Source organism: Anopheles coustani, chromosome 3, assembly GCF_943734705.1.
Source record: "Anopheles coustani chromosome 3, idAnoCousDA_361_x.2, whole genome shotgun sequence".
Classification (NCBI taxonomy): Eukaryota; Metazoa; Arthropoda; class Insecta; order Diptera; family Culicidae; genus Anopheles; species Anopheles coustani.
Window position 1 is genome coordinate 16662422 of NC_071288.1, and position 24299 is coordinate 16686720.

General features: G+C 48.9%; 2 protein-coding genes across 3 annotated transcripts in view; one reads left to right on the plus strand and one right to left on the minus strand.

Moving 5' to 3' along the window:
* LOC131260299 (uncharacterized) overlaps nucleotides 1-16449 on the plus strand; it is an 88607-nt gene extending 72158 nt beyond the window's left edge. Inside the window, exons 13-15 of the mRNA XM_058261995.1 lie at nucleotides 10760-11505; nucleotides 11572-11734; nucleotides 11809-16449. Of these exons, the coding sequence (XP_058117978.1) occupies nucleotides 10760-11505; nucleotides 11572-11734; nucleotides 11809-14543 (3644 nt within the window). The 3' untranslated portion in view covers nucleotides 14544-16449. The remainder of the gene's footprint in view (nucleotides 1-10759; nucleotides 11506-11571; nucleotides 11735-11808) is intronic.
* A 2241-nt stretch (nucleotides 16450-18690) lies between these two features.
* On the minus strand, nucleotides 18691-23723 carry LOC131272186 (5-oxoprolinase). Of its 2 annotated transcripts, XM_058273840.1 has the most exons (3): nucleotides 23344-23723; nucleotides 22348-22923; nucleotides 18691-22314 (listed from the first exon to the last, which is right to left on the minus strand). In XM_058273840.1, the coding sequence occupies exons 1-3, from the start codon at nucleotides 23698-23700 to the stop codon at nucleotides 19270-19272; spliced, it is 3978 nt and encodes a 1325-aa protein (XP_058129823.1). In that variant the 5' UTR covers nucleotides 23701-23723; the 3' UTR covers nucleotides 18691-19269. The 2 variants fall into 2 exon arrangements, with proteins under 2 accessions (XP_058129823.1, XP_058129822.1); XM_058273839.1 differs by having other exon boundaries at nucleotides 18691-22923.
* Nucleotides 23724-24299: the final 576 nt, after the last annotated feature.

The following is a 24299-nucleotide window of genomic DNA, read 5'->3' on the forward strand; positions in this document are numbered from 1 at the left end:
CAGATCTGTCGGTATGTGCTCTCTGTCTAGCTCCCTCGCATACACTCTCTCTTATCTCAGTAAATATGGTGTTTCCTTTGGGGGAAAATCAAATTCCCCTACAAACGGAAATTTCTAGGAAAATATGAAATAGTGGAAAATTAAACTCATTATCGTATGTTTAACATGCTGATATGAAATAAGAATTGCAAACTCAAGTATTGCTGGGTTTGAATGACTTGGCCAACATTTAAATACTAACTTTAAAAATCCTTCACTAAAGGGGAAAACTTGTTAAGAACGTTCAACTCTCGGTGTTAACTTTTCTCTCGGTTCGCACACCCCCCTATTATAACTTCTTGCAGCACGCAAAAGTCTGTGGAAGCACACTCACACTAACATTAAACACATCCACCACCTGCCATCCGGTGCGCCACCAACCGGCCCGTCACCAACCGACCTCCCCGTCGCCTGCTCTGTTTATTATCCACTTGAGTTCATATTTAATTTGACATCGACACCATCACCATTAAACCGAGGCGAGTCACTTCGGTTCACTAAGTGGGTGGTAAATACACTGCCCTCGACGAGCGGATTTTCCAACTCCGCAAACCGAACCGACACCGCCCGCAACCACCCCCTGTTGTGGGGCATTTTCTTTCCCCTTCGCGCTGCCGTGAGCTCAAAGATAAAAAGCGATCGTCACGCGATGGAGGCGCCTGGTGATGGATGCGCATGGTGCTTTTCGTCGACGGCTCGACGCGCGAGCGAGCGGGACGGGACGAGTAATTGATTTACGGTGTGAAGGATTTGTGGCCGCAGGGCTGGGTCAGGAAACCGGAACCGGGTGGCAGTAGTCGAAAAACGGAAAAGTCGACGAATGTTGGTGATGAAAAATGGACCGTGGGTGTGCGCATCGTGCGTTTGTTGGCCAGTCACTCGGGGTTCGGGATTTTCTGCTCCTCTCTTTCACTCCCAGTGGCTCTTTTTTTTTTGTTGTACATACATTTAACCTCGGACCAGCAAATAATCGTTTGAGCGGATACACGACGACGATGATACGGATTTATCTAATTAGCGAGCTGATAAAATACTCCGCTCGCCGCTCCGCCACTTCGTTTTGGGGTTTGTTCCCCCCTTCTCTGCTCTCCCCTTCTTCACCCTCCGTCTTGCGGGTCACCAATCTGCTTTCGGTGAAAATGAATAAAACGAATATCAACGTCCGAAGCAAAGATGTAGGTTTATTTTATTTGCGACCATATTTTATCGCATAACAGCCCGGGGATTCTTTTTTTATTTTCCACCCACTCTTTTTCCACATACACACACACACACATACGTTCGCATCGTTCTTTTTCTTCTCCGTTTTCTTCCCGCTCTTTTATTTATGGCCGTACCATCCTGCCGCCGCCCGAACTATTAGTAATCGTCATTTGTCGCCATGTTTTATTTGTTGCTTTCTTCGGTGCCATTTTCTCCACGGGGTTTAGTGTGGTCTGTTGTGCCACTTTTTATTTGCCCCCTCCCGTAGACATTCGTAAACGAGCCGGGCCGTCGTTTGGCCGTCGTGTTTATTGCCGTGCGGGAAATGATTTCCTTTTCCTCTTGACAGTTTTTTTTTTATTATGTTTCTCCCATTTCGTTTCCTTGTGCTCTCTTTTTGTATGCATCGCATCCCCTTGACGGGTGTTAATCCTGGCGGGCAGTGTAATGTTTTTTGGTATCGGTAATCGATTTGTGTATTTCTTCGGAATTAGATGTGTTTGTGTGTATTCATCAGAGACTAGTTTTTCCGGGGCGAGCTGTGGCAGGAAATGCTCATCGTTGTGTAAAGGATTTTATCGTTTTGGAAGTTTTTTTTTCGTTTTTCATTTGTCAACTTCTGCCAACGGAAACTCCCTGGTTATGTAAGAAGTCATTTAGTCAAGAATAGTGTTGGACTTAATGAATATGTTGACGGGATTCATTCATATGAATCTTTCACCTAAAATTCATTCAGATGGACTCATGAATCTTTTGTGATTCGAATTTTCCAACGTTAATGAATATTTGGAAACCTTAATGAATCTTCATGAATCTTACGTGGATCTGTCACGAATCTCCATAATTCTTTCATTGGCGTGGATCTTGCGACCAAAAAAAGGGGGATCCTGTTTCCCATTTTTGGAGCATCACTTTTCATCAATTGATGTATCTTTGGGATTCATGAATCTCTAAAACACAAAGAATCATTCAGATTCATGAATCTTAATCCGAGTTACAAAACTCTAATCAAGAAGTCTTTAAACAAACTAGTCTTTAAACAAACTACATTTCCAACGGATCGCTTAACATCTATTTTTTTCATATATACGCAATATATTGTTGGAAAATGGAATATAGTTGCATTATTGACTTCCAAGAGAGCAAACCTTTGATGTTGAAAAATCGAGAACGGTCCATCCAGTGAAAAACCTGAAACAACATTTATTCAGAACAGGTTTTTAGCGGTAGTAAATTTATTTTCTTTAAACCGTACTGTTTTTTCACTTGGTTGCGTTTGGAAAGATTCGCTTTTTCGACGATTCTATTATGGTTATGAACCTTCAAAGAAATGAAAACATTAACAAACACCCCCAGTATCGCGTTTCAAAAGAAAAGCACAACAACAAAGAGCCGCGCATATGGGGAAACGTGCGGGCCGTACCGTACGTTTTTCCGGCGAACTGTTTTCCTCCCGGCTCACGCCCGGATAAACACGCTCCCAATCCCGGCACATCCGTACACACAAACCTCGACCGACCGACGTGCCCAGACCGGCCGAAGATGTTCGTAGCCGGGGTTTCCGGTTGACATAAATTCTTCCGCCTGCCGTTATCCCTCGCACTTTACTGCCGATTGCGGCGAAGGTTTTATTAGAAGCTGGTCGTTTCGAACGTCGGATGGGAACGTTGTACAATACTGTGCGTAGCGCTTGCTCGAGGCGTTCGTCTAAGATTTCCGTACATTATCACCACCACCATCGCCATCCGAGCGATTGGGGCGGATTTGGGTTTGGGTGTTTGTGCGACTGATCCTCGCCATTGAAAAAAAAAACGAAACCCCCATCGACCAAGTCAAAGCGGTCACGCCGGTGCGTGATTCTTCTCCACTGACAGCTTGTGGATCATGGTTTAAACCCACCCCCTCTTCTGCCTTTCACTCCTTGTCTGCACTCGGTGGGTGGGCTGCGGATTCGGGGGGGGGAGGCCGCCACATTTTGTCCCGTCGTTTGTTGGACGTTTTTCACAACCTTCATTAACTCCGTGACAGCTTTGATCACACCACTCATCTGTCATGACCGCGTGCGTGCGTGCGTGCGTATGTGTGCGACCACCAAAAGGCGGAAAAACGGGGAAGGGTGAAGAGGCGGTGGGGCGGTGCCCAGAGGGTGGGTCTTTGCAGTGACAGTTAAAACAGTTTTCAGGCGTGCGCGTTAAATGATTGTTTGTTTATTGCCGCTCTCAATTTTCCTGGCATTTCACTTGTCCTGCCCGTTGTGTTTCCCACCCCTACCACCCCTCGTTTGCCACCGGACCGTGTGCGTCGTCACGGTGAATTTACACATGTCGACAGCGTGTGGGGTGGTAATGTTGTTGCCATTTGCTCCGGATCGGATTAGTGCGCGCTCGGTGTGGGTCGACTTTCTGCATGATAGATGAAAGCGAAAGCCAAAATATCCCTCTCTACCACCCCACGCCCCACCCCCCACTGGGGCACACGCTGGGTGGTGCGGTGGATGTCATGAAATGTGGCGTAGTAAATGGGATTTTGTTTTTTACAATTTGTAGCAATTTTCTCACATGCTTTACACGGAGTCGCTCAATCTGGGGTGAATATTTTTTGTATTCAATTTTACCCTATGATATACATTTTATTCATTATATTTTAAAGCGTTATGGTATAAAGATGACTTCTACTTTCATTTCACTTTTTATTTAAGGCATCTGGAATAGTAAAAATGTTATTTTATTATGTAATGATAAAAACTTTTTAAAACATTCTTTTAAAAAGAAATATCATGATCTTTTCTACTAAATTCAAACAGGCAAAAAAGTCGAAAAGAGATCTAGCAAAAAAAAATATGTTACTTTTCACGAAAAACTAGTCATAATTTTCTCGTCCTGAACGCTGGCACAAATTGGCTATGGAAGCACGCAATCGACACCCACAATTTGCTTCACCCGGATGGCACGAAACGTGCAATGGCATAGTAGTATTAGAATATGAAACCTCCAACGTTGTCGTCCGTTTGTTCCCTGGACCAGGACCACGTTGGGCGGTGTTCCGTGAGTTATGGACTGCCAAGACGTGCCGCAATTTGCCAAGGGAAACACAGACCGCTGACCGACCCCTGAGAACCTGGACCCATCGCTCGATGTGTGTGAGCGTCACAAATCATCATTTGCCAGTTGCGGTTCATCACCGCACGCCGTCGTTCGGATCGTTCGCCGGCGAAGGTTAATGGTGATTTTGCTGGGCATGTATCTTGTCAATCTCTCCTGCTGCTGTTGCTGCTTTTTTCACGTGCTCATCATTGACGATCGCGACACGAAACACTCGTCGCCGGTGACGGTTTGTAAAGCGGTAATTATGAGACATTTCAAAGTGACAGTATTTGCGGCGGCGCTCTCGTCCTCGACTGTTGCCGCTGATGGATTGATGGGAGAAATTAACTTATGCCTACATGCTTTTATTTACATACACTTTTTCCAATTCCATTGGCATTTGACAACGGAACCGGCGACAAAAAAATAGCTCCCCTTGGAGTAGTTAGAAAAAAATCCACCCTAATTAAGTTCCGACATCTGCTGGCAAGATTTATAATGCAGTGGAAAACTCTCCCCCCTCTCGCCCCCGCATTTCGAGTCTCAAATATGCACGGAATGTGTTTCATCGGCAGCCAGTCTATTAACTGCTCGGAAAATCATTCGCCCCGCCCGGGGGCGAGAAATCAATTGCGGCGTTTTTCGTCGCCTTTCATCAGCTAAACGACGCTACCAGCTTTTCCAATCGCTTCCGTGCCGCCCAAAAGCGGTAGGGAAACCTGGAATCTAAGTAGAAAATAAAACACCCTATTAACACTGGACCAGTGCACGCAGCAGCGTACGGTGTATGGTTTCGGGTGTGTGTTTGTGTCTGGTATTATAAATTTATACCCCAACAGAAGTACATCAGAACGGTGTGTACTATGCAGGGCAGAGTGTTAACAGCTCGTTTTCGTGTTGTAAAACGAGTCCCTAAATAATGGCTAGCTATTAGGTGAGCGGTCGTAACACACGCATACACATACCGGAAAAAAGATCCCTCTGTTTTAACCTCGAGGAAAAGGGGTGTTGAATGCATTCCCTGGGCGTTTGGGAAAGTTATCGGTCTGAGCAAAGTTTGTTTTTATGGTTGTGCAAGATGTAGGAAAAATAACTTATAATAATACATTTAGGATTATTTGTTACAAGAATATAAATTTCATGCATTAAATATTCCTCCTTTCTTATCAAACGATTTTTGGTTTCATTGAACGTTAAATTCAACAACCGATTTTCATTTGTAATATAGTTTTGCTGGCAAGCTAATTTAATGTTGGTTATCATCATGTGACGATTCCATCCAAAAAACCCTTTTTTACCCGAACGTCAAAAGCCACTATTGTATCCTTTCTCAAAAACTCGGGATGGCGTAAAATTGGCAAATCATTTCCACCCAACAATGCTGATTGTTGTTCATTCCGGTTGGGGAAAAACTGGAAAATCGAGTGTAGTGTTGTACATGGTGGTGGTATGGTTTGATGAAATTAGTCAATCCTCAATGCGGATAAGCTACTAATGAGTCTCTGTTTCCGCTTCCAGCCCAGAAACTGCTTCCTTCCGAAGTTCGAGTTGTTGAAATACGGTTTGTGTCTACACACACATTTTCAGTACAATTCCCGTAACTAGATACCCGGTGGAAACACTCCTAAATGGGTGGAGGGAGCAGCCAATAATATTAGTTTCGATGAAATTGGGTCCCCCGCGGGTTGTTTCGTGTTCTCTCCACTGCGTTCATCTTCAGTCCTCCTAATAGTAAGCAAAAGAAAAAAGAAAAAAAAAAAAGGAAAAACGGTTCGAAAATGATGCGGGCAACGAGTGGATATAGGAGGCCCCGTTAGAGAGGTTAGACGCTGGCTGGGACGACATATGAGCTCTCGGGCAAACCGTTTTCTCGACCCACACGACATCGACCGACCCGCTGCCCTTTTTTTCTTCGTTCTTGGTCGGGTGAGGGAAATTAGAGAAGCGTGAGGGGGCCGGTTAGATGGATGTGCACGCACGCACTCGGAACGGGATATAGATGTGCGTTTTTATTTTTATTGCCATCTTTGCCGAGTTTTGTAAACACACCACTCACTTAAGTGCCTATATTTATCTTGTTGAATGGGATCGTTTTCTCCCACTGGTTTATTATTATTATTTGTATTTTTAAAGGAGAAGGCAGATCATCATCGCCAAAAGGGCGGGGTGGAGGTGATCGTTTTCTTTTCACTCGTGTGGGGGTTTTTATTTGACTTGGTAGTTGCTCATACTCTATCTACCCTCGTTAGAGCTTGTTTTTCCTTCAGCACACACACACACCGGTGGGGGTTTTCTGGCAATAAATGTTTTCTAAGTTTTTCCTACTACCCCGTAAATGTTTGTTCTTAAGCTGCGGGTGAAGGCTGAGAGCTCGAGAAGCGAAAACAAAAAAAGGTAATCGCCAATGAATCATCTTCCAAGCAGTCGCCTCTCTAGGAAAACTGTTAATGTTTCGCTATGGTAAAAGTCACTCCCATGATGAGCATCACATCCCAAGAACGGTTCGGATCGGTTGCCGAATGTTATGACACCAGCACACGAGCGATTCGTCTTCGGTCCCCCTTTAGAAGCGAAATAGAACCAGCTTTAAACGTATTAGAACATTTCAGCTGCTTTGCGCCCGAGAGTTGGAACAATTTGTTCCACTTGAAACGGAGACCGGGACATCGCTCCGTAACGTGGCCGTATAAAAACAACATAACCAAAACATGAGTGGGTTTTGGTTGGTGTTTGTTTTTTGTCACCAGAATCGGTCGACCGAACCAAAAATGATTGTTTCTAATCTTCTCTGTTCTCGTGGAGTTTTCCCCCCCAAAAGTTCAAAGTGACAACAATCGCATTTAGATCCTGTCAAGTTAGACTGAAGTGGTTTGACTTGGAACATAGCTTGTGTATGTAAATTTCAGCGTATGCATAATTGAAATCCCAACCGAAAAGAAAAAATGGAACAGTTAGGAATGAAAACGATCTAGGTTGAATTGCATACTCATTTATTTCTCTCTGAACCGCAAGAACTAATAATTCTCGTCGAAACCGAAAAGCAGCAACTACGAAGCAAGCAAACCAATCGATCCCAATTATCCGGCAAAGTACTCCAAACGCTTAACGGGCACTTTTCGATTGGCTTGTGAATAATTGATTATATGCCACCGTCGCTTCCATCGAAACACGTCCAGATTGCTCCGGGCGATGGTAGAGGCCACGAACAATCATTAACATCCCTCAGCAGCGGTGGAAATAAAAGAAAACACGCACATTCTAGCCACCACAATGTGGCCCCCCGGGGATAAACGAGTGAAATCCCTTCCATTCATGAGCAGTTGGAATGGGATTGATTACCGTGACAAAGAGGGAAACGCTTAAGACGATGGCGATAAGTTGTATTCCTGCTGCTTCTTAGGGTGGAACGCTATGCTTCGCTAGTTCCAGGGACCAGTTCCCTTTTTCAATTCTCGTTGGAACGACACCATGCGAACTAGTTTCAATGTCATCGAGTTTCTTTTAAAGGGCAACAAAATAGCGTGCATTGGGAAGTCCTAATCCCTGGGGTGTGAAATCCGGACCCCAAAGAATGTCAGACATAGCAAACAATTATCGTAAAGTGATTTTTCTACACTTCGTTATTCACCCATCCCCGCGAGATGAAACTCCCTGCGACGACAGACCCTTCGCTCAACGGAAGTTGCGCAAGAAGAAGGGTCCTTGGGTCTTATAATACCGTTAATCCTTCCCTTGAAAAGTCCTTCGTCCGATCGTCACAAACGGAACTGAACCAGGAAAGCGAACACAACACGAAACACAATCGAACCTCACCAGGTCTGGTCTGGTGTAAAAGTGAGACCAAAGGCATGCCAAAGTATTAAAAGGATCATTGATAGATTGGAGGTCGGTTTCGAGTTTTCGTGTCCCTTCCCTTGAGCGCAACAACTTCTACTGCCGCGCCGGTTATGGTGGCCAGGTTCGGGAAGCGAAAAATAAATTAAACGTTAAGATCTGTTGCGTGCCTCTTTTGTTGAAACCCCGGGATCCGGTTTTGGGAGTCGTGTTTCGGGCAGCGGCCTCAAAAAGACATAAGCTACTGTTTGGCGTTTGGTATGTTTAAACATCGCTTGGTGAAAACCTGTCCCGTTTGCGAGGGGAAAAAAAGGGAAACCCCTGGGTTCGCTTCGAGAGCTTCCAGTGATTTACAGAAGAATTTTCCTTCATTTAGAGGGGAAGGATTATGTCGCGATTTAAGCCTCACTTAAGCCTTAAGGTGTTTGGCGCGAATGTACATTATTCTTTCATTCCATTTTGATTTGTTTGCGTTTGGTTTGGTTCAGGAAATTGTGTTTAGGAAGTATGTCCCTCATAAACCCGAGTTTACGACCAATGATTTCCAGGCAACTCCTCGACAAATTTGTTACGTATCTCTAGAGAGCTCCTAAACTATGCGTTCTTGAATCGTGGTGTTTTTTTATATTGGATACATCATATCAATTCTCGTTACTGATAGCGTGCTGAATGGAATTTCATGCACTAAAGAAATTACACCTACACTTTGGCAAAGCTTACGCATCGATCCCTTGGTTTTCCTTGTATCCTTGCCTGGGTCAGGTTCCCATTTTGCCGGTCGCAATTAGACACGACAAGCCACAACGGAAGTCAGCGATACGCTTCCTCGGTGTGAGACGGCTTTCCGAGTGTAGCGCAAATATTTAGAAGTAACGATGGGACGTCTAGCTGCGGTTCAATTACTGTTCCATTCCAACGATGGCATCGAGCACGATGCAACCAACCGGGTTCGCAAATCAAATCAACGTTCATCACGGACGGTGTCCATCTACACAGGACCCCGACCACATACACCACAGGCCACCGGAGGGGCGCATATCTGATGTGCGTTTTGCAAGGTTCCACGTTTAGAACTTCCTCCCTTAGGGACCCTGAGAAGAAGGTGAAATGGTCGCACATACGCTATGCCCATGTAATGCGAGGCATCAGAATCCATCGGAAGCAACCGATAAACCATCCCCGGGCTGGGATACTCACGGCGAATCACTTTAGCCTACATCCTGCGTACTCTAACGCCTAACGGTGATGGATGGGATGATTGGGATCCAACATTCACGTGTGGATCACCAGTCGAACATGCATTGCACGCTGGAGGAGGTGAACGTTAATCGAATGTAATGCCAGTTGATTCCATCCGTTCCCAGGATGTACCAATATCTGATAAATCAGGACTAGAAGTTCATGAAAGCGGATGTTTTGGTGTACTTTCAATTCAGTACAAAGTTTACGAATTCATTTAACTTCACATAGTTTTTACAAAGTTTACCCAAACACAAAATCATTCCTTTAACCTCGTTGTACACTCATTGGGATTTGGGTAGGGGTAGCAACCTACGTCAATATGTTCCACATGATATTCCAATTGCAGTTGCACCTGCCTGGGGAAAGGAAAATCAATACTTGTTGAATTTCCCGCCGGTCCCAACCTATTTTTCGCATCCTACAACGACGACGACGGCTGGAACCGCAGGCTTTTGCATATTGAATGTTCGGTGAACCACGTCCAATCAGATGCTTGTTAAAAAGCGCACCGATTCGTGACGTGGCCCGCCAAGAGAGGGTCTTGTCGGTGCAATGTAAAATCGTTCGTTCCACGTCCCGCTCTGCAAACTAATTGGGACAAGTATGTCGAAATCTGCATCAATACGAGACACATCATTTGCGCTATCACTTGATGCTTTGCGGTGATATTTTCACGGTAGACCGATGATGGATAGGATGTCCTGTATTTTGTCGAACATTTGGAATTGCAAAAACGATTGGGTTTACTACACCAGAGAGGCTTTTTGCAGCGATTCTGTTTATTTGAGAGAACTTAAAATTAGTGATGAAGGTTTTAAAGATTTGAAGACTATTTAAAGATTTAATTCAGAGTGAACAATCATCACGATTATTCGAATCTTTAAGTCACTCTTTTTTTTATTTAAAATCTGTAAACCGGAGTTATTAGTCGTCGCAGAGATTTGAATTCTTATTTGGAATTCGATTTTTAATAGAGTGAATGAGTCCCAAACCGGGACTTTAGGTAAGAACTATATATGAATACATATACATCTTTGAGATCCGGCTCTCTGCGGCGACTAACTCCATTGCTCACTCTAATCGGAGTAATTATTTTACTCGCTCATTCACTCTTTTCGGATTCGAATCCCAGTTAAGGTTGCAAATAATAATGGAGTATTCAGAAACTATCCGTTCGTACTAAAACCAATCTTTCAATAGCAAGATTCAACTCAATCACTCACTCTTACTCAGTACGCTCATCCCTACTTAAAACATGATTTCGCCCGTATTCGAATTTCGTTCTTGATGCTTTCGGCCATTTTGGATATCGTATTAATTGCGTCTTCTTCGTTTCTATTTCCCCGTTCTCTTCGCAGTACAATCGAAGCTGGCTCAGAAACGTCCCGTCACCAGCCCGGCCCCGCCAGTGCTTGCCGCGTCGGCCCAACAGCTCCTGCAGCACCATCCGTCTTCCTCGCCGCACTCGAACCACCTGATCGGTGGTCCGAACCATCTGCCCCCGGGTGCCTCCCCCGGACTGATTCCACCACCCCAGCAGCCACCACTGGGCGTACCGTCGGTGGCGCACGGTGGAGGTGCCGCACCCGGCCCGCCACCGCATCACTCTTCGTCGCCAAACACACAGAATCCTTCGTCCGGTGGACGCAGCAGTAGTGGTGGCGGTGGTGGTGGGGGTGGAGGCAACGGGACCGGTTCGTTCGCAGCGGCCCTGCGTAACCTGGCCAAGCAGGCCGATGGGAAGGACGACGAGCCGGGCGTCGGCGGTGCGAATGGTGGACCCAGTGGCGGTGCAGGACCTGGTGGTGGTGGAGGGGGAGGCGGAGGAGGAGGAGGTGGGGGTGGACGTGATAGAGATCATCGGGAACGGGAGCGCGATCGAGAGCGGGAGCGAGCGGGTGATGGAGGGCCACTGCCGATGGATGGACGAGGTAACTCGATGGCGTCGATGGTCGATAGGCGCGAGGATTCGCGGGGGAACATCATCAACGATGGTCGGATACGAGGGCCCGAGGGTGGGGGCTCAGGCCGCGGGGGTGGCGTCGAAGGGGCAAAGAAGCAACACCAGCAACAGCAACGTGCCTCCCCGCAGCCCCCGGAGAAGGTAATTTTAGCGCAGGAAAACCCATTTGTGAGACACCGGTGAGCTAATGTTCTGATTTCTTCACAGATGCCACGCTTGAGTGCACCCAGCTCGAATACGATTCAGTCGGAACTGCTGGCCCGCAGCGGTTTCCAGCCGTACAGACCCGACGAACGCCTGACGCATCCTGCCGGTGCATTTCCTATCGATGCCTATTCGGCTTTCGGTTCCATTCCCGGTATGCCGCCAAGTGAGTAAACCCTTGCGTTCCCAGCATCGGATAATTTATTAATGCATCTTTTTCCCGTATTTTGGACATTTTAGCAAATCTCTTCAATCCGGCCGCCCTCGCGTACCACGATCCGGCGATCTATCTTGATCCGCGCTACCCGATGCTCCGCGCCGGTCATCATTCACCCGCGGGTCACCCGCTTTACCCGTCGCTTCCGTACTCGCCCAACATCTACGGCATGCTGCCCGGGATGGGCATGCCGAGCATTCACGAGCGCATGAAGCTCGAAGAGGAGCACCGTGCGGCTCGGTTGCGCGAGGAAGAGCGAGCCCGGGAAGCCCGGGAGGCGGCCATGGAGCGCGAAAAGGAGCGCGAGTTGCGCGAGCAACGGGAACGCGAGCAGCGCGAAAAGGAGCAGCGTGAGAAGGAGGAGCGCGAGCGGCTGCAACGCGAGAAGGAGCAGCGTGAAAAGGAGCAGAGGGAGAGGGAGCAGCGCGAGAAGGAACGCGAACGTGAGGCAGCTCGGGAGCGGGAGCGGGAACGCGAAAGGGAACGGGAGCGTGAACGCATGATGCACATGATGTCACCTCACTCGCTGCCGAGGCAGTTCTTCTCCATTCCGGGCCTTCCGCCGGGGTTGCCACCGTCGCTCGGGCTCGGCATGCGTCCGCAGGGTGGTCCGCTGGGGCTTCCCTCGCATCACCCACTGCACCCATCGCTGGGACTGAGCATGGGTCTCGGTTTGTCACAAGTGCCACAGCCACCGTCGGCTTCGACGCTCAACCTATCGCATCCGTCGGCCGGGATGGTGCCACAACCACCACCGCCCGGCAGTGGTCTCGGGCATTCGGCGATCCCGACAAGCCTGGCGGCGGTAGCGGCCGCCTACAGCCACAGCATCGCGTCGACGATGAACTCCGCGTTCCACTCGTCGATGGCGCACATGGGCGGGCTGAATCTGTCCCACTCGGCAGCGGCTCTCGCGAACGCCCAGAACCTCAGCCTTGCCGGGCACATTCCTCCGCCGGCGCACGGATCGATGAACCTCTCTTCCGGTGGGTCACCGGCTGGCGTTGTCGTCTCGTCGGCGAACGGCAGTAACAACGGTGGCCAGCATCATCTTGCACCGTCCCCGCACCATCATCTCACTTCGCCCCACGGTGCCCCGCTGGCCCTGACGTCCAGCAAATCGTCCACCCATCCATCGCCACATCCGGCCACCCGAGCTTCTCCCTCATCCCCGGTGGTGGCCGCCAGTAGCAGCAGCGGTGGCGTTAGCAACAGCAACAGTCCCGCGACCGCCCCGCATCCGTACTACACGGCCGCCGCAATGGCCGCAGTTGCTGCGGCAGCTTCGCCACTCTCGCTTAGCAGCAAGCCACCACTGCCGCATCCCTCGCTGTCCCATCCATCGTCGGCCGGTGCCGGAAGTCATCATTTGCACCACATGCACCACCATCCCGGCGCACAAACACCGCAACATCCTCCCGGAGCAGGTGGTGGTGGTGGAGGACGCAGTGTGATAACACCACCAAGCCATCATCATCAACAGCAGCAGCAGCAGCTAGCCCATCATCATCATCATGCCGCGCTCGTGGCGGCTGCCGCGGCCTCCCAGGAACGTTCTTCAGCGAGCCAACAGCAGCACCAACACCGAGGAGGCAGCAACAGTGGAGGACCTCCACCACCGTCGAACGTACGATCCGATCCTGCCCCTCCTCCAGCTGCCCCTCCTTCCGTCATCCCTTCATCGCCGGCCGGTCCGCTGGTGCCGGAACTCAATGTAAATAGTACAAACGTCGCTAGTATTAACAGCACAGGACCTCCAGCACCATCTCGCGGTGATGGTAATGACTCATCGTTGTCGCCCTCGGTGTTGAAGCTGTCCCGTTCGCCACCATCAACGATAGGCGCACCCTCCCCATCCGTGCTGACACCCCTCGTGGACACGAACAGCAGTGTCACGAATGTCATCAAATCGACCGTCAACGATGCGACTAGCGGCGGTAGATCATCGTCGCAGCTGGATGATGGAACTACTACCGGTGGAGTAATCACGGGAACCAAACGTCCCGTGTCGTCCTCCCCACCGCGCGGGGACAATTTGAATGCAACCCCCCCGGAAACAACGCCGGTGATGGAAGCGAATGGAACGGGTGCCTCCAACGCGAGGAACGACGACCCGATGGCGAAGGACGGTAAAGACGATCGTGCGGCGAGTGGCGATGGGTCGAACGCGAAGGACGATCCGGTGAATGTCACCACACAACCGCCACCACCTCTTCCACATGACAACGGAGCGGACGATAATGGTACGACGGTGCTAGAGAAACAGCACCAGCGTCAACGGTCCACTTCCCCCACAGCGGGTGTGAATAGTAATGGCAACAGCAGCAGTACCGGTGGTGGTAATAATCCCGACGGTGGCACCGTAGGTGGTGCCAGCCCCCTAACACCACCATCAGCGACCACGACGAAAACGGGCACCACGACGGCGACGACGACTTCGGGTACCAGCACCCCGATCGGTGGAACAGCGGCATCAGCAGGTAATAATAAGACTGTCGTCGTTGAACCGTCGGCCGAGGATCACGTTGTTGCCGAACGGGAACTGGTGCTTCCACCATCGAAACGTGAGCGGCGTACCTCACCACCCGGTGGTGTTAGTACGCCCGACGACCGTTCAAATGTGGAGCCAATGGACACGACACATCTTCACGGCGCGGAGAACGGAAAGAAGTCCGCCATAGGGAACAGTGCAGACGGCGGGGCGCCCGTTATTGTAGAAGGGCTTAACAATGGCGCGCAAAGGGGTGACAACCGGTGAGACGGTTCTCACGAAAGGCTACATGTGGTATATGGAAAAGGTTTAGGAATATTTATTTGACTCGTTGAGATACTTCTTTATTCCTGGACGATGGGCCTCACTGTGTTCCATACACTCTAAGAGAGAGAGAGAGACAGAGAGGGCGTGCGATGATGGATTTGTATATCCTTGAGATCGCTCTCGCCTAGAACGAGGCAAAGCATTTGAAACAAAAATGTTAAAGCTCTACACACATGATAATCTTGCTGTTCCTCTCCTCGGAGTACTTTTTGACGAACAATAAAAATGTAAATACGAATATGCTCCTCTATAGCAGCATAGCGAGCGCACAAGCACAACCACATCTATTCTTCCACAAGATCTCAGATCGGACAAAAGGAAAACGATGCTGTGTGTACGGTACGGCGCGAAGGTGACAATTGGTGAAAATGATACGATTTAGATTTTCACGGCAAACGACTTAAAAAAAACATTGAAAGTGTGGAATTGGCAAACAAAAAAAAACAAGGGGTTGGAAAGGATATGTAACTACATGCGCACACACAACCTCTGGTTGTTTTTGGGGAGGTTGGGATTAAATTCCCAAAAGCGTTTAGTGTAAGACTTTCGTTGTATATACAGAATAAGAGTAAACAATATAGCCGTCACCTTCGGATATGCTCTGAACAGTTCAGACCAACATTTGCAAAAGCACGCACACAACACACCCCCAATCTTCTGCTGCAGTTTGCTCGTCCTTGTGACGTTGTTTTCTAATATGCTCGTTTTGTAGAAGAGAGAGAAAAAACATCCCATTAGCGTAAAGTCTCGCTTTTGTTCACGAGAATCGAGAGAGAGGGGCATCGACTTTTTGGTATGGTTCCGAAAATTCCATCAATGCTGAAGCGACGCTTGACCAAACACGGTGTGGAAGCACCGAAAACGGAATTCGGGTGACCTTCGCCCTCGGGACTATAATTTAGTGCGTAAGAAGCAATCGATTGGTTCCATTGTATAATTTTACATGTTAGTTTTAAACACATCTCTTCTATCCCCCATACACTGGACAGATTCTTACTTTAGTTTTATTTTTTTATTCTCTTTGGCTTCTTATCATTGCGTTTTATTTTACACTTAAGATTGTGCATTATCGACGTTAGGCAACAAACCACACATACCGTCGTGAAAGGGATACTAAAGCGAGTAGATAAGTAAGATGCTGCATAATTTCATAACTTTCCTCTTCTATTCGATTTTGAACACTCAGAAACGGATGCAAACTCTGTCTGCTTTAATGTAATAGTGTTTGGATCCCTTTAGTTAGGTGGTAAGAGCATTTTTTCTTCTTTTGGTTTGTTTTCCAAAACTCCAATCGAAAGCAGTCGGAGATGAGGTAAAGATTATTTTTATAATTATTACCAGCAAAACAATATAATTAATTGCACCACCCCCCCCGTATGCTTATTATTATCCTTAACTTAGTATAGGAGACAAAGTTTAGTTCTATCTCTATATGGTGTAGTGCCTAGGACACCACGATACCGCTTTAGATCCTATCTTCTGACGAAGAAAGCAAACAAGAAAGGAAAAGATAAGTTTCAGAAAAAATATCCAAACAAAACCTAATAAATCGTAACCATACAAAACGTGTGTGACTAGGAAAGGGAAACAACCAGTGCAACAAAGTAAGGAAATATAAGGAAGTAAATGGCGTACAATGTGTTGCGGAGCATATGAGTTGTAGAACGTTGGTAGGAGAATTGCGAGAATGTAGTGAACAGGAGCCCAGATAGAGCGTTTGCAGTGCAGCAGGAATAGTACTCGAGTACTATCAGTAGGAAATGTTTATTAGGTGATGATGTAAAAACTGACGACAGATAAAAAAAAGCAAAGAAACTGAAACAATAATCAAAACGCGTACCAACAATTGTTTTGTGTTCATTTTCAATTTTGTGTTTACTAGTTTAATTGCTTACCGAAAATTGGAATGTTTTCTTCCCTTGATATTTTTTCAGTTTTATTTTGTACTGTTTTCAATGTTTTGTTCGATTTATGACTTAACACCCACTATTTCTAATTTCGTTCTAAACACCCGAAATTTCTATTTCATTATTCTTCGTACAAAATTATTTCACAAAACTCTTGCCCACTTCATGGAAACCTGACCTTTCATCACCATACTCTACCAATTGCGGCGTTTCCCGGGACATGCTTCGGATGATCCTTTGCTGACTGTTTTTTCCTCAACCTTCTGCTACCCAGGCAAACATTGATCACTTCCTTTCTTGCAGATGACAACAAACCTTCAACACCGGTGGCAGAAAACATGAATGGAAACAGCAACGGAAGTAGCAGCAGCAGCAACGGGTCCAATGGTCCCATCGGAGTCAGCACTGGTGTCACCTTGGCGACCGGCAATGGCGGTTCACACTTTACCGGCTAAGAGCAAAAAAGCGAAGGCGATTCCTTTATCAGTGTTTTCAGTTTAACATATTGTAGGCTGTTGACACTCTCGCTCATCGAAATAACCGTTCGGCCATGAGATATGGAAGGGAACAGTTGTTGCGAAACTTTAACAAACCAGCAAAATCGTACCGGTTAGGATGACGACAGCAGGAGGTAAATAAAATTGTGATAAAAACAATGAATTAAAACAAACCAGAAGTATAGGGGACAGACGAGGGGCAAATCGTTGTAATAAACATGGTCATATTGTTTTTTTTTAAGTCGCATCAGCATAAGAGACCAACTGCCCCGTACTATTGATCCTTTTTCATTTAAAATTGTATTAAATTGAAACTAACCTAAGGACATGGCACCGTGGAGTGGATTGTACAGGAAATTTCGCATCTCGCTTTCATGATCGAAAACGAACCAAAGGAAAATCCACTCAACGAAGAAAAAGAATGAAACAAACAGGTGAATGGTGAATGTGAATAAATCCAAATCGTGCGCAATCTAGATCACCAATTCAGTTTGATTCGGGACGTCTCGGAGGAAGGTTGCTAACGACCGGTTTCGTGTGGGTGTGTATGTGTATATACATAATTTGCCAATGACCGTTGAAAGGTGTCGCGAAGAACAATAGGTCGCAGAACATTGGATGGTAGATTGTTAAAAAGCGCCATCAATGATTGTGTAAAAAAAATGTGGCGTACATTTCTCGGGCAACCGCTGTATTCTGCTGAGTCGAATGAAATGAAGCTGAAATAAAACCTAACATCTTAGATAGGTAAGAGAAAGCTAGTAAGAAAATGAAAACAAACTGATCCCATTGAAAGAGGTCGTGCGTTACTGTAAGTTGCGAGTGAGATGGTGAAAAGTAAGCCATGAATGTGAATAAATCCAAATCGTGCGCACTTCACTGGTTTTATTACGTAGATAACATGAAAAGCGCACTAAACTGGACAACGGGTTGCACTATTTAAAGTAAACCGGTGATTAAATATTTTGCGAAAGAAAAGCATGTTTCAAAACCGAACATTTAGTCCACTGTTCTGTCGATGAAATAGATTTTTTCTTCATTTGTTTTTGCGGCGCATGGCCACCGAAATACTGTCGGAATCAGCGTAGGAGTTGAATAAATCAAAACAAAATGGCGGTGATTCATTGACTGCGTTAATTGTGCTCCATATTTTGTTCGTTTCGATTAGCCAAAAGAAATCAGTGAATTTGGAAAAAGTGTATGTGTGGCATTTTGTACGTCCCATTTCACAAACTCATCTTCAGTGGTCACTTTGACGTGTGAGTAATACATTTATGCCACCGTGTTTCGTCCAGTCCATCGAGGAGGCAAAGAGCACGTAACTTCTTTGCACAGTGTAAAAATGTCCTTATATGTGAAAAAATAAAACACAATAAGCGTGTAACAACCAGCTGTGAGCAGCACCGAGAAGGAACGAAAAATAAAATAGAAAATTCGAAAAAAAAGATCATGTCCTACAGAAAAGTGTGCGATTTCATTGAATTAAATGAAATGTCATGTCTTTCGCGACCGTAAGGTAAGTAGAGTTTGCTAAGATAATATGCTCCCTTTAAAAATCTACAAAAAAAAAATAATTAAAAAATCTACCAAATTCATCTTATTTCGACTGTTGCGCATCCTGTTTGTCATTGTCATCATTGTTCTGGAAATAGCTCACCCAATTGTGTTCGATATATGATTTACGTTTGAATACTTTATTGAATTTGGCTACATTGTAAGGGAAGGCAAAAATTGGTTACGTATCAAAGTTTCAAACTAACTCTACGAAGTTTAGAACTCTCCCCATCGTTGTCTTAATGTCCTAATAAGTGGCCCCTAGAGAATTACGCTACCCGTACTACGATACCTGCAAACACTTTCCGGTAAAACTTCCTACATTTTAAAGCTACCCGTTATGTTAAAAGGGAGAGAAGAAAACCCTATGCCCTAACCTTCGATCTATGTAATGTAGAAAGGTAAGGTAGAGAAGAAATATTATGGAAGAACCATTTGCTCAGAGAGGGAGCGAGAGAGAGGAAGTGGTTTGATTTGTTAGAATTTGATTTTAATTTCAACTTGAGTGAACACTCGTGATGTTTGTGCTTCGTTGCCTTACGTTTCTCCTAACTTCTCCCCATCTCCATCGAGGGACAAAGTGAAACCGAACCTCTGGCCCGGAGTCACCCGCCTCTCCGGTGGCTATTTAAACATTACGATCACGATGATCAGCAGGACAACGATCAGGACGAGGTAAAAATTAAAGTTAAACCCAACCTCGTGCCATCAGACCGATTCCTGAGCCATCCGGTACTCGTACACGCTGCCGCGCTCAATGAACGCCTTCGAGGACGGAGCGAGCGGATGATTATAGCCGTCGGTGGCCAATGTTACAACGCCCCGAACCGGTTCCTCCTCGTCCTCCGGTGCACCGTAACCACCTCCGCCGGGAGTTTTCATCGAGAACACATCGCCGGCACGAACTTGGATGGCCGCTTTGGCACCGATGTTCACCGGACGCGTCGAGCCAGTTGAATCACCAACACGCAGGAGCAGATTGAGACCAGCTTTTCCCGGACCTCCACCTGCCATCCCGTAAGGGCGTAGCGTACGTCGCTCCGTGAGCACCGACAGCATCAGGGGCTTACGGAAGAGAAGCTCCCGATGGACACCGTCCCCTCCGCGCCACCTTCCACGGCCTCCACTTGCATCATCACGCAAAGTGAACCGGCGTAAGATGATCGGATAGCGCAGCTCCAAGATTTCGGGGTCCGTGATGCGTGTGTTGGTCATATGCGTGTGCACACCTCCCGTTCCGTGCCATCCCGGACCGGCTCCACTTCCACCGGCCACGGTTTCGTAATATCCCCAACCCTCGTCCCCGATCGTGACGTTGTTCATGCATCCCTGCGATGCCGCACATGTACCGAAAGCGGCAAACACGGTGTCCACGACACGCTGTGACGTCAGCACGTTTCCCCCGACGACTGCAGCTCCCTCGGACGGGTCAAGAATAGATCCCGGTGGGACGCGAACCTCGATCGGGGCTAGACAACCTTGATTCAGTGGCACATCATGGCCTACCATGCACCGCAGACAGTAGATCAACGCCGACAGGGTGATGGCCCGGGGGGCATTACAGTTGCCGGCCACCTCGGACCCGGTGCCAGTGAAGTCGCAAACCGCCGATCCACGATCCGCATCGATCTGCACGATTAGTCGAATCGGAGTTCCATCATCCATGTGCTCCTCGGCCTCAAGCACCGTGCGACCCGTTCGGGACAGCGTTTCCCGGGCGATCGCCTTCAGCATATCGCGCACGGCAAGCTCCGCGTTCGCCTGCATATGGCCCATGTACGCCTGCACCACCGACAGGCCGTACGCGTTGATCAACTCCGACACCAACTGGATGCCCTTCTGGTTCGCGGCAATTTGCGCTCGAAGGTCCGATAGATTATCCGAGAGGTTGCGCGTCCCTGGAGCTCCAGAGGTCGGCGAAGGACTCGTGAGTCTCTGCACGATCGCGGCCTCCTGGAAAACACCTCCATCGACGAGCAGGAACGACTTGAAGGCGGCCCCTTCCTGATCGAGCGATGTCGAGTGTGGTGGCATCGAGCCGGGTGTAATGCCACCGATGTCCGCGTGATGTCCGCGTGAGGCCACAAAGAAGACCGGCCGCTGGTCGTCCGTGCCGGCAAACACCGGCGTGATTACGGTCAGATCGGGAAGATGCGAGCCACCGGCTTGCGGATGATTCGAGAGGAGGACATCGCCCGGCTTGAGTGTACCTCCGCGCACCCGCAGCTGGTATTGAACCGTTTCCTGCATGGCACCCAGATGGACTGGGATGTGTGGGGCATTGCTGACCAGCCCACCGTCCGGTCCGAACAGGGCGCAGGAAAAGTCGAGCCGTTCTTTGATGTTGGTCGAGATGGCCGTCCGCTGCAGCACGCGTCCCATCTGCTCGGCGATGCTCATGAACCGGTGATTGAAGATGCTCAACTGCACGGCATCGAGCCGCTCGTCAACGATCTTTCGGCCACCGCCGGCCGATTCGTCCACAAGGGCATCAACTTCGATCACCAGATCCCCGCGACGGGTAACGTTGGCCTGCGAGCCAGGTTCGATCACGATCGTCGAGAGGCGATCGATTACGATGGCCGGTCCATCGATCGTGTGACCGTACCGCAGCTTGGCACAGTCATACACCGGCGTTACCTGCCGCCCAACGCCTTCGAAGTAAGCCACGGTCGTTTTCTCCGCGTAGATCGGACCAGTCGCTGCCGGGATGTCCGGTTCATCGAACAGAGTCGCTCGTCCGCAGCCCCGGACGCGAATGTCCTCGACAAGGATGCGACGACCCTCCAGAACGAACCCAAACTCGCTCCGGTAACGCTCGCGGAACGTGCGCCCAAAGTCACCGAAACCGTACACGGTATGGTCCGCGTTTTCCACCACCCGATCCGGAGTGCACATGAGCGCGCAGTCGGTTCCCTCGTAGCGCAAGTGAAGGTACGGCTCCAGCGTGATCCCATCGTTGGCCAGTGCGAACCCTTGGCTTTCCAGTTGCTCCACACAGCGAGCGGAAAGGGCATGCAGACGTTCCTTTAACGCGGCACGATTTTCCGGACATAGCTCCAGCCCGCAAGGTTCCTGTGCCTCATGGACCACATCCGCCAGCGCCATACCGTAGGCGGATAGGATGCCGGCGTACTTGTGAATCACGACCCGGCGCATTCCGAGTTGTCTAGCGATGGCGCACGCGTGTTGACCTCCAGCACCTCCAAAGCACGCCAGCACATGGCGGGCAGTGTCGTAGCCTCGTGCTTGAGTCAACGCGCGAATGGGCCGACACATTGCCTCGTTGGCAACTCGCACGAAGCCCATGGCAACCTCGTCGAGTGTGAGCGGACCCGTTCCGGCCTCATCCGTTGCCAGATGTTCGTTGATTTCCTCCCGAAGTGCCTCAAAGGCAGACCGCGATGCATTATAGTCAAGGTGTTCGTTTTCGTCCGGTCCGAAAATGGCCGGGAAGTACTCCGGAAGTAACCGACCGAGGATAAGGTTCGCATCCGTCACCGTCAGTGGACCCCCCTTGCGGTAACAGGCCGGCCCGGGATGCGCACCGGCCGATTCCGGTCCCACGACGAACAGTCCGCTGCGGAAGAACAAACGTGATCCACCGCCAGCCGCAACCGTGTTGATATCGAGCTGTGGAGCCTGAATGGTAACACCTGCCGTCGTGCTCTCGATCACGTGCTCGTATGAACCGGCGTACCGGGACACATCCGTCGAGGTACCGCCCATATCAAACCCTATCAACGGTGGTGTCTCCACCAGCGCGTCCTGCTCATCCTCCCCAGCTGCATCGCGAACTCCAGTCACCGCGTACCCGACGACTCCTCCCGCCGGTCCACTCAAGATGGCGCGTGCTCCCCGAAAGTTTTCCATGCGCGTCAAACCACCATCACTCTGCATAAACAGCACCTCCGCGCCACGCAGTTGATCGCGGAATCCGGCCCGGAATCCGTCCAGATAACGCTCGACGTGCGGCGTTAGGTATGCTTCGGCGCAAGCAGTGAACCCGCGTGCCACCAGCCGACACATTGGCATGGCCTCGTGCGATAGCGTCACGTGTTGGAAGCCCATCTCGCGCGCAATACTTCCCACACGGAGCTCATGCTCCGGGCAGGCATAACTGTGTGCTAAAACGATCGCCAGTGAACGGGTTCCGGACGCGAGCACTTGGGTCAGTTTGGCTCGCAGGTCCACCTCGTCCAGTGGGATCATTTCGAGGTACGTCGCATCCGAAGCCCCCGTTAGGCGTCTCCAACCGCCGGTAATGCCCTCTCCTAGCTGACAAATGCCTTCCTGACCCGGAACAAGACGCGCATCGATCTCGATTACCTCCCGGTAAAGGTTGGTTGGTTTTTTAATATTCTAAAGGGAAACAAATAAATGGAAAAATTCAGTTAGAAGTTTTCGTATCCGATACTGTCCTGTCCGATTGTAGTAATGAATCTCAGCAAGCTGTATTGCTGTACCCTTGTTTGAGACCAGAAATGAAATTGAATTACAACATTAAGATGAATCCCTACCGAGACTGTTGTTCTTTCTTTTAAATTTTCTACAAAGCTTTACATATTTATGTTTTCTACAGAGGCCATACGTATAACGCCTTACGCGATCTATAAAATGTCCTATCTTTGTTTTATTCCTGCTTATCTGTGTGTGTTGCTGTAACGGATCTGATTTAACCTCTAACCAAGCCTACTTGATCGTTTATTTCACTTACATTTCGCATAGTTTGCTCGCATGCTACGATTCTAACACCAATAAAAATCAGAGTAAATTGCTTACCAGCTGAAAGATGTTTGGCCGCGCCTGGTTACCGATCTGCAGCAGATCCCTGAAACCGCGATTCACGACGAGCGCCACCGGGTCGCCGGCCCGTTCCAGCAGCGCATTGGTGGCCACCGTCGTCCCCATCCGGACCCATCCGATAAGTCCCGTGTCTATGAGCCCATCCGGTGTAAGCGCTCGGCCCGTCTCCTGCTGCAGTATACGTCTGATACCTTCGGTCGGGGCGTCCGGATAGTTGGCCGGATCCTCCGACAACAGCTTCAGCGTGCGCACCGTCCCGTCCGGCGTGATGCACAGTACGTCGGTGAAGGTGCCCCCGCGATCGATGGCAAAGTTGTACTTTCCGCTGGCCATTTATACGTATACTTTTTGGTCACTTTCTATCTCTTGGCAAACGCGTTGACTTTTGGCTCCGACTCGGGCTAGTTTTGGCACAAGAACGTCGAGAAGAAGATGTAGTAGCTACGGCGGTCCACAAATATCCGACGTTCCGTTAAGCCACCCGTCAGCAAATGAAAACTAAGCACATCCACAACACTTCTGCCGTTTGATAAGGCGATGAGATGCGGACAAAGTCAACCTCAGGCACACTCGGTTACGACGCCACCATCAAGCACCAGCAGATAAGACAAGCGCCCTGGACAGGTCGAACGCTGACACACAGAAGAACCGAAGGGCAAAAAAGCGAAACACTCAGGAGAAGCGAAGCTGCCGTTGTGTCCGTCCGTGCAATCCGTCTGGCTGGAACCACGATAGCAAGATGACTGTGCGGCCACTACTGGATAAAGACACTGCCGACCGGGAGAAGGAAAAATCTGCGTCCGACAATCCGCACGCCACCCGCGTATCGTCGTGATATCAGTTCGTCTCGCAATCTGTGACAGGCCATCCGGCGCACCGTTCCGTGTGAAATTATGTAAACAAAAACAATCTAAGGAAGCATGGGGGTCCTA

Bases quoted from the DNA above. Each gene is read 5' to 3' on its own strand.
- LOC131272186 (XM_058273839.1), bottom strand. From the start codon at position 23,700: ATGGCCAGCGGAAAGTACAACTTTGCCATCGATCGCGGGGGCACCTTC. The intron at 22,924-23,343 runs GTAAGCAATTTA...GTTTCCCTTTAG, and splicing joins GGCCAAACATCTTTCAGCTG to AATATTAAAAAACCAACCAA.